The sequence below is a fragment of the Sardina pilchardus genome, chromosome 24 (genome assembly GCF_963854185.1).
Source record: "Sardina pilchardus chromosome 24, fSarPil1.1, whole genome shotgun sequence".
Classification (NCBI taxonomy): domain Eukaryota; kingdom Metazoa; phylum Chordata; class Actinopteri; order Clupeiformes; family Clupeidae; genus Sardina; species Sardina pilchardus.
Genome location: NC_085017.1, coordinates 6,898,849 through 6,909,749, shown reverse-complemented (window position 1 = coordinate 6,909,749; position 10,901 = coordinate 6,898,849). Strand labels below are relative to the sequence as shown.

General features: G+C 43.4%; 1 protein-coding gene across 1 annotated transcript; it reads right to left on the bottom strand.

Moving 5' to 3' along the window:
* Window positions 1-2,927: 2,927 nt before the first annotated feature.
* polr1f (RNA polymerase I subunit F) lies at window positions 2,928-7,121 on the bottom strand. The gene is made up of 4 exons (XM_062529238.1): window positions 6,809-7,121; window positions 6,377-6,518; window positions 6,021-6,229; window positions 2,928-3,874 (listed from the first exon to the last, which is right to left on the bottom strand). Exons 1-4 carry the CDS (start codon window positions 7,105-7,107, stop codon window positions 3,415-3,417), a joined length of 1,110 nt encoding a protein of 369 aa, XP_062385222.1. The 5' UTR covers window positions 7,108-7,121; the 3' UTR covers window positions 2,928-3,414.
* Between the last annotated feature and the right edge of the window lie 3,780 nt (window positions 7,122-10,901).

The following is a 10,901-nucleotide window of genomic DNA, read 5'->3' as shown; positions in this document are numbered from 1 at the left end:
CGACGGGCGTCCCGTGTAATGCGTCATGGCCGCCGTCCAAGGCACGGCGCGAGCGCCCCGCGGCACACTTCCCCCATCAACGCTCGCGCAGAACACACCGGGGCCTCCCCCTCGGGGTGTTAGTCAGGCACCGGTATCCACAACAGAGCCGTTGTCAGGGGAGACGGAACGGGGATGAGTGATCTCCCAGGGAGCCCCGAAGTGGCGCGGGTGTATGTGTGTGTGTGTGGGTGGGTAATGCGATGTTCGGCGGTCGAGAAGCCTTGCGGTTTGCGCACCAATGGCCGTGCCATGGGATCAGGCCAGAAAAGAGTGAGTGAGTGACTGAGTGAGTGTGGGAGAGAGAGAGAGAGAAGACAGAGAGACTGAAAGAGAGAAAAGAGAGAGAGAGAGAGAGAGAAAAGAGAGAGAGAAAGAGAAAGAGAGAGAGTTGGGCCCAGTATGTGAGTCAGTCGTTCCATCAGGTGAGGGGCAGCAGCGATGATAAAACGACGGAGCCTACGGTCTGACTGGAGTTATGTAACCCAAAACTGTATTAGTATGTGTGTGTGTGTGTGTGTGTGTGTGTGTGTGTACTGTATGTACGCTCATGTGTGTGGTTTAGGGAGTGTGCTGGTATCTGAGGGTGAATAGGTTACTTTTTGAGTTCCTGTAAATGACATTCGCTGATGACTGGATATATTACAGTTACCGGTAGTCTGTGTGTGTGCGTGTGTGTGTATTGTATATTTAAAGAGAGTTTTTTATCCGGTTGACAACTCCACATTCCTGCTTGGCGACACTGCAGTGTGAGTCTAGCATGAACCACTGGGCAGAGTTCTCTTGATACACTCTCCTCATGAGTCACTCCAGGATACCGGCGGCCGTAAAAACACAACAATCTCCTCCTCCTTAGCAATTAACTAGGGCTCGCTGGTGTGATAAGAACATGCCAGCTCCCGCAGTTGGACGGGTCCGTTCGAGCTTCGGCGATAAGGGACTTCACACAGCTCGGTCCCGTCACGTTAAGAAAGTCTCTCTTGGTGTTAATGGAAAAACTCGAAAAAGAGAAGTGAAACTGAAATTGAATGTGAGAAACGATCTCTGTTCAGCATGATGTCAGGATTTGGATAAAGCCACCGCCCCCCCTTCTCTCTCTGCCCCCCCCCCCCCCTCCTCCTCCATCCTTATTGGCTGACAAGCACCCAAGTCTCTTGACCACAGAAACTTGAGCTGATGTTTAACATGCAGGTCCAATGCACTGGAAATCATAGAATTCTGCTTCACGGGCCATGCAATGTGTGTATGTCTATTATTCAGCCTTTTGACCCCTGTGCGAAAAAGTATGTAGGCTACTATTTTGTTTTACTAGGAGTGGTTGACAGGGACTTGGGAGTGAGCCTTAGCTGCAGACAATGTCACACGGCTGGAATCACAGCCAAACTATACAAAGTATCAAGCATTGGTAGCCATTCTTTTTTTTCTGGTGGGGTGTGTGTGTGTGTGTGTGTGTGTGTGTGTGTGTGGGACGGGGGTTCCTTTGGCAGCTGTGTGCGTGGGCCTGTGTGCGTCAGGGAGACACACTCTGCATGATTTATGCCGTCCCCACTCCCACCCCTACAAACCGCATAAATCACGTCCCGAGCGCGCGGACCCCTTATCTGAGCACGAGGCCCAATAAAACCGCCAACATGTCAGAAGGGCCCGCGCGGCGCGGCGCAGCGCAGCGCGCACCACAACCCCACTGCACTCAGGTAGTGGAAAAACAAAAGTGAGAACAATTCAAAATATGAGCGCTCCTGGCAAAGGTCCTACCAAACCAAGAAAAGCTTCCCGGGGAGATTTGGAATCCAGGGGGAAGCGATCGCCAGAGTTATGTAGAGCTACGAAATAATAATAATAAAAAAAAACTATCAAAGATAGACAAGAAAATTGCGAATGATAAAGGAGCAGCGGAGCAATACATCTTGCCTCCGAGTAACCTGCGTAGTGCGGATCTGAGGAGCATCCAAGCACCACTGCCCAAACAATAGGAGTGAACACTTGGCTCTGTCAAGGCCTCGACCTATTTGTACGATGAATCAACAGGAGAACGGTTCCATGCGTGAGAGGACCTGGCGAAAGGTTTGAAATACGACGAGGGACGTGAAATTTATGTCGCTCATGTATGCTATAACAGTCATCAACACACCAGTGCCGCGGTATGAATGCCGGGTTCACATGTATAATGTCCTGTCAACATCTCTCCCCCGTTTGCCTGAGATTTCTTTTTGTTGACGTTCAGCTCCCCAATGAGTATTTTAGAACGGATTACACAAGACCCAAGGCCCTAAAAGTGTCACATTTTACGACCAGTGAAAACGTATGCAAATTTAATTAAGTAAATTAGCCGGAGGAGAACTCGCGAAGAATTTCTTGGGGGCAGCCGAGGGGAAAATGTTGGTCGTCTATTAATCCACAGTTACCACAATAAATTAGTAGCCGTCTTCTGCGCCTCCATTTCAAAGCGAGAGACTCGGCCGGAGCTCGCTTTGTAGCTGTGGGAACATCTCTGCGGAGGTCGCCACGGGGATCGCAGACCGAACACCTGCCAATAGTCTGTTTTTCCTGGGAAAACTTTTTTTTTTTTTTTTTGCTGGTCGGGAGTCAGTACATTTCTGAGGTTTGGAACAGTTACACACGTTTCCTGTCCATGTAAAAATAGAAACGTTATACCTTTAACATTAACTGCTGGCATTGGGAAACAGGAGTTTGGGAAGAAGCTATTAGGGGGATACCCTTTTAAAAAAGCAGGTGATTGTGCTCCTGTACCTTTTCCTTATGAACTTTATTCTTTACCCAAGTTCAAAATGCTTTCATTAGCCTACAAAAAATGAAAGAAAATGAAAAGAAACAGTGTTAAAACGATTAGAATGTGTTTTTGTTCCCTTGTGAAAACAAAAAACGAACACATTCTTCAATCGCAACGAAAGCATATGCCACTTTCTCAGTGTTGATCCAGCAGAAACTCTGCCCCCCCCCCCCCCAGAATGAGAGAGAGTAGGTAGATTACATCACTCCTTTTACAGTGGTACTTCAAGTCTGAGTTCAGTCATACACATGACAAAGCTGTGGTTGGCGTTAAATAGCTGTCCGTCAAGTATTTTTCTCTCCAGGGCTGGGGTAGGTTGTGTGCCTGTGGCTGCAGGAAGCTTAATTGCCCTGGCAGAGCTCAACAAGAGCCTGAGAGTGGTCAATCAAAACAAAACATCACACTGCCCCCTATTGGTAAACCCTTGTAATCACATGTAATCTCAAAGTAGGGAAAATACTTTATTTCATATGATTCAATATTTATGAGGCACTTGTTTCATTAGTTTGAAGGACAATTTCAAAATGAGTGCACCACTAAAATGTTGTGACAGTTGGCAAATTCATCTCCATTAAAAAATGTTCTCACTTGTTCTTTTTCTTTTTAGCGACAGGCTTTTCTAAAGCACCATTAATGTCATTGGCGTCATCAGACTCTTTCCTTTTCCTGTTGCTTTTGTCACTAAGGTAACCACTGGAGTCACTACCAGGAAGTTCTGTGACGGGCACCGCCTCATCCACCTCCATCTCCCGACTCTTGTCCTTCTTCTTCTTCTTCTTTTTCTTCTTCTTCTCCTCCTCCTCAACATGACCGTTTGAGTTCAGGTCAGCGAGCTCTGCGTCAACACTGCTGTCCAGCTGATTGCCCTCCACAATAGAGTCCTGTTGTGCCTCTTTGTCTTTGCTTTTGTCTTTCTTCTTCTTCTTCTTCTGGGTTTGTACCCCATCCGATGCAGCGTCGGTGCCGGTGTAGTCAGCTGGCGTCGTGAGTTCTGCTGTTGCATCATCTGTGGCAGCTTCAGCTTGCTTTAGCTGCTCCTCATACCTGCAGAGAGGAGCATAACATTAGTGAGTGTGAACAGGCCAAAAACAACAGTAACATTTCCAGGGCTGCAAAAATTAAATGCTTAATCAATTAGTTCAATTCAATTCAATTAATCAGCAAGTATTTTGGAAATCAGATCATAAACACTTCAAGATGTAAGCATAAAACAGAGGGGTGCACCACATAGGCTAGTAGACCTGTTCGACAGCTTGCCTGAGTCCATATGCCAAGTAGCCTACTTTAAAGCAATATCACAAGCTGTTGTCAAAGTCCAGGAATAACTACACACAAGCAAAAGGCTATGAAAGAACATCAACAGCCTAGTTTAGACAAAAAGCTTGCTATAGCCCTAACTAGCATCTATTTGAAATGTTATCAGCAAAGTTGTAACCTAATGTGAAAACTTCTCTTTCATTTCATAGCGTGTTTCCAACAACATGGCATCACAATGAATTTGAAGATCATATTAAACGTTTGCTTGTAAACATAAATAAATATGTAGATTACAAACATACCTTTACATTGATATTCCTGAGCTGTCAAAGAGGCTACAGAACCATCACCGCACGTGGCCGCTAATTAAGCTGCTCTGACAGGAGGTAGCCTAATGTTAGCGCTTAGTTGCTGTGAAGCCTACTAGCGCTGTGAATCAAAACAATCCAACACAGCAATAACCTGTGTAACATGTTTACATGCTTACCTTGGATGTGTGATGACATTGTATATCACTTTGGCCAATCTAACTGCAGAACACAACTTCTCAGTTTATAATTATCCCTAATCAGTGTGTAATGTTGATTGTCGGCCCATTAGTGCCCATGAAAGACATGTATAGCCAAGGCGCGCTCTCTCGCTCTCTCTCTACCAAAAAAAACATTTTACATGCTGGATATGTGATCATGATGATGGATGATCTTCAAAAGTATATTCCGCAAACTTCGTTTTGTTTGTAGCTCTCTAGATTTTCCATTGTCAGACTGTCAATGCACTTTAAAGCAACGTAATTAAATAATTTGTCACTTTATGAGAAACTACTTTCAAGCCTTCAAAGCCTGATGACATCAACTTGGACCAAAGGGCAACAGTCAGTTACTTTGCCAACAAGCTTTGCTGGTGTCTGCAAAATATCTGTATGGCACTTACGTAGCGTTTTAGACTAAAAGCCTTTACCATTTCTTTCTTTCATATTTTTGAGAAACATATTTTATCTCTGCCAATGCATACATCTTCAAAGACACACAACACAGAAGAGGGTAAAGTAACAAACACATTCTTTGGGCCAGGATCTGACACACGTTCATTTCACATTCTTTGGGCCAGGATCTGACAACAAGCTATTACAAAAAGATGTTGGCCGCTAATACAGAAAGCTTTCATTTTACTAATATATGATGAGACGATTCTCGTTTATTCCTTCAGTAAATGCTTTTATCCAAAGTGACTTGGAAAATGAGGAATAGTTCAAGTGACAATGCAGAGACCACCACATTCAGAGGTAGTTGCCAGATGCTGTAAGTTAATGCTCAATGGTGTTTTGGGCCCCCAACGCCATCTTCCAGGCAGCGCTGTCACCGTCGACTTCAAGGCACCTAATCCTAAACCTTATCCTTACATTAACCTTAACCCATGCCTAACCCTAGCGCCTTCCAGGCAGCGCTGCCTTGAAGACAACGTTGGGGGCCCAAAACACCAAGAAACTAAAAATTAATCATCTTTCAAAACTGATTTGAAAAGACCAAGGTCATATTTTTTGTCACTTCATGATAAAGTAACGTCTAATATCAAATTAGGTTCATTTGTGTAGGGATACGCTATCCCGACGGTTCTTTTCAAATGTAACATATAACTGATGAACATTCCAGCAGGCGTGTGTGGAGTGCCTCCTAGGGTCAAACGGCCAAAACGAGGCTGCCAGAGCATATTAAGCAGCTCAAGGTGGCAGCAGTGTGTTCGGTTATGGTCTTCTACAGAACCAAGGGCTGACAGACAAGAAATGATCTGTGCCTGAAATGATCAAATACATTCAAAGACAATATAGAGAATAGCCTTTCGTGACATGGTACATGGCCAAGCTCAAGCCTGAATTCAGGCACCACGCCTGAACTCTTATCAGGGCAGGAAACAGAATAATCAAATGTAGCCTCACCAGGACTTATGGAGTCTGCCCCGAATGAGAAGGACCCCCGCCGCATCGGCGTCCAACTGGAACACCTCGAACTCCAGACTTCCTCCAATGGCCAGGCCAGAGTCTCGCCACACCTCTGAGGTCATGTCTTTGGGCTTCAGGATGGAGGCATTGAAACAGCTATGCACCAAGCAGCCCACATGGGTCAGGCCTATCTTGTTGATCACTCCCTGTGGGAGACATGATGGAAGAAGATAGAGAATTGAGTGAATATTACACACATCACAACAACCAATATTGGGATCAAACTCGTTGCCACTTGTGTCTGTACAAAAATGTATGCTTCCACATTCGGTATCCACATTGAGACATCCTACCTCAAGCTTTTGACCTTTCTTGGGTTTAAAGACGACAAACGAAGCTTCGATGTTCAAGTGAATGTATCCTTGGTCGTCGAATATGTCCCCATGGTGTCCCAATAACTTTATGTTGTCATAAGCAAGAGGCACTCCCTTCAACCTGGAAATACATTATGGAAACCTTTCAAAGAAATATTTCTAAACAGCAATCAACAGGTCGATTTTCTCTTGACGTTCTGCTTTCCGTAACATACAGCGAAGCATTTATACCATTAACTAAGCCACTGTCACCACTTATTCGGGGCTGGATAAGATTACTGGCCACTGTCACTTTCAACAACATAAATTTAGGTAAGGTCTGGTTGCATTGGAGCTAACGCTAGTTGTCAGTACGATCCACAGCGAACATTATTATACACATCAAGAACACTTAATCATTCATTTGCTTACTTTTCTGAATACTTCAGAAGCTCTGCGTTTAGTTCCTCCTGGATCCCCGTCTTCTTCTTTTTCAAATACATAGGTGGCAGGGCAACGTGCCTTCTGTGTGTGTCGAGCACCAGGCAAGAGTATGGGGTATTAACAAGTTTACAGGCATCTGCGAAAGATGGTATCAAACAAGTTATATCGGTTGCGTCTTTAAACGACCTGGGTGTATAGTTCAAAGGAGCTGACTGCGCTGATGTAGATATTTCTGTTGACATTTTTGCATGCTTTGGATCATCTTCCTCATGCTGCAAGTTTGCCATGCTGCCGTAAAATAGGAAGGAGAGCGAGTTAGACTGTCGTACAATTTGTAAAGACAAGCGCTTTGGCTCAAGACATGGACACTACCGCCACCTTGTGGTATGGAGAGTAATGGACAGAGTCTTAACTAGTTTGTGTTTACATTACAGTAACAAAAAAGAAAAGTACATTACATTGCATTACATTACATTACATTTACATTAGATTTGGCGGACGTTTTTTAGCCAAAGCGACTTACAACCTGGTAAAGACATTTAAGATTTTAAGACCACTTCTAACAGCACATTAATTAAAAACCACAATAAGTGCATCAATGAGTGTAAAACGTGCATCAATGTCAATGAGTGCATTTGTCTGTAGTGCTATGAGAGAGGAGATGTTCTCTGAAGAGCTTCGTAGTAATCCCAATGGTTAGATATTACCAGTGTTGGGAAGGTTACTTTGGAAATGTAATGTGTTACAGTTACTAGTTACCCTGTTTAAAATGTAATAGTAGTGTAACTATTTGAATTACTTTATCTGAGTAACGTAACTAATTACTTTTGATTACTTTTTGATTACTTTTCTGCTTTTTAATGATATATATAGTCCACAAATCCATGCGAAGATTTCGGCCTTGGTCTCCAGGCTGCCTAGCAGTTCAGTACAAGCGCACAAGGCAGCATGGGCATTCCCAGGCTATATTGAGCCCCTTTTAATACATGAATTAGCATCACATTTTTTTATGAGTATACTATAATATACTATATATATACTATAATATAGTGATAATCACCACAAGGTCAGACTTCAAGCCAAAATCAATCTGAGTTGACATAGGTCACAGCCTTTTTTTTCTTTATCATAACACGTTTACAGGCAGGCATGTAGGCCTACGCTGATGGCGCTGTAGACGTGATAGAGCCTATCAGAAGGTCCCATATCAAACTATGGCTGTGGAGGGAAACAGTTATTTTTACATACATTGTTTGCAAGCTTTTGCTGACAATATTGAGATGTAATTCAAATTGTAATTTTGAAAATTTTCAAAAGTACCTGTAATTGAATTACACATTTTTCTCCAGTAACTGTACTGTTACATTTATTTTGTAATTAAATTACGCAATGCAATTACACTCCCCAACACTGTTCATACAGTACAATATCCTCGCCTGAACACATTCACGGTGTGAAAACCCAACGAAACTGCAGTCAGCAAAGTCCATCCATACAAACTGGTATCACTGTTGAACTTGACTAGCCGTGGTAACATTAGCTGCTCCAGTAAAAAAAAAAAAAAAAACAGGTCTTCAAATAACGACTAAAAACACAGTTGTCACCTGTCTGTAACCCTGAAATTTTGAGTAACTACCTGGTGAACTATCCAGTCTCGTTGAGAGGTAGAAAGACGTTAGTATGAATATTAACGTTGAAGAGCTTTGTTGACAGGACACGTACTGTACAGCAGGCCAGCATACAGGTTCCTAACCTTGGGTGCCTCTCATTTGGGCAAAATATGTCCTCCCTCGCTCCTCGGGCCTTGATCCTCACTGATCTACACAAAGAATGATGGGGCGAAAACAATAGAATAGTCTATCCAGTGTTAGTTATAGATCAGTGGGAACGCCCCTCGAGCATCGAGGATCGAGGAGGCAGGTTGAGAAGCACCTCTGCTCTATGGAACTCCCCTTTCCCCCAATTATCTGCCAATGTCATAACAGCTTTACAAGGGTGCATAAAACAAAATAAATGTTAACCTTAAAAATAACAGAGCAATAAATAAAATATACGGCTACAATGCCATTGCCTACAGAAAAAAAAATGCCTCTGAACAGGCGCTGAGGCAGGCGTTGCAGCTGTTAGAGAAGGTGCATTAAAGTAGAGATGTATTTGTGTATCCAGCCCAGGCTGGATGGTAATAAAGCCTACAATTTAGACACCCCACAATTTTGGATGGGTGGTGTTGGGGACTCCACGAGTTACTCTTGATGAGCTAGGTCAGAGGTTTTGAACTGATTGTGATCGAGGACCATTTTGCATCACCACTGAATAAAGGAAAGTGATTCCTGTTGTGCAATACATTATTTACCACCAGCAGTCCCTACAGGTTAGGGCTTCGAGCTTAACTGGAGGGTTGCCGGTTCGATCCCCGACCAGTCCACGGCTGAAGTGCATGCCCTTGAGGCACCTAACCATGCTCCCCGAGCGCCGTTTTTGGGCACTGTGTATTCACTGTGTGCTGTGTGTGTTCACTAGCCTAATTCACAAATTGGGATAAATGCAGACCGAGTTTCCATTACAGGATCAAAAAAGTGTTATACACTTTTTTGTTACTTAAATATACTTCACAAACCACTGTGTTCCCAATGGCCAACGTTACATAGCCTATCCCTTTCCCTGTACTATAGGCCTAGTCATTATATTATAAAGTAACAAACTAATTCAATGAGTGCACTCATTTTATTAGTTATTTTCTTTCACACTAGTATCTATTAATCAAACAGTTGGTTCAGTACTGGCCTCTAGTGGTCAATGGTCATACAAGAGAAACAGTAGTTCAAGTTAGAGCCAGGGGTAAGTTGAGTGAAACATGAGAATCAGAATAAATCAACACCATGGTCTCAAGGTGTTAAGCACTTGCTTTGCCAATATATGCTGTGTATTTTCTTTGTGTAATGTTGTGTATGTAGCCTACATTAGAAGACATTTCACGTCAAAGTTTCAAAGCACATGTGTAGCTAATATTCTTTCCACCTATTAGCCTACTGTTGATGCTGTTGCCCTGCTACGGAATCCCGAAGTAGGCTATATTCTCAAATGCCAGGTCAATAAAATACGAACTGGTCTCCTTGACATTTATTGGAAGACACAAGCAGATGAGTGGGTTACATACACTACTCATAATCTGTAGCAAGCAGCCAATCTGATTATTATGTTGATCGCCGAGGGCTATACCTGCAGCCTGCAGCACACTACTCGAATTCTTAAATCTGTCGTCTTTATGAGGTCATGCACAAATAAGAACGCTTACATTCGGTAAGTAACTATTCCTCATTTCATGATTTTCGCCAATTGCTTCACACGTGTTTTTATATTGTCTTCGAAGTTAGTCTCATTTCGACATGCCACGTCGAAAACGTAAAGGTAAATGTACAGTGCATTAATTGAAAACGAATGTACGTTTATGTAGCCTATAACCAATCATTAATTATATTTGAATAAATATTAATGATATTAATGTATTTTCGGGGAGCTGTTGCCTTTCCAGTGTGGTCTAATTTATCATATGAGAAAATATGAATGGGCAACCGACTGTCACTGCACCAGCTTAGCCTGGCACGCCCTCCCAGTGACGCAACGCCTTCAGGCTTTGCTGCTGGTCTGGTCAACTGCTCATTGAGAAGGATTTCTGAGTTCCCGAAATCTGCGGAACTGCCCCCTTTGGTCGAGAACCAATTAACTTTGAGCAGCTCCAACGGCTCTGGGTAGAGGCGTGTTCAAGGCAGAGGAAAGAGTGTTGTTATTGGTTTAAACTCGGCAATCCGCTTTCTGACATCTACCAGTAGCAAATCGAGGCACTTAAAGGAGGCGGGTCAACCAGCGCTGGCAAGAAACCGTGTTAGCACAGGCTGTTGGTCAGACTAAAGTCTCGCAGAGCCTTTGAAAGTCGATGGTAATCAGGCTAGCACCAGCTACCCTTTCCCAAAGCTTTGCAAAATTGTTACAGTCTTGGTGTCTAGCTCATGAAATATTTGAACTAATATACAGTATCTGATTGCTTTAGCCAAACGTAGGCTGGTAAAAGATCCAAAGCCTG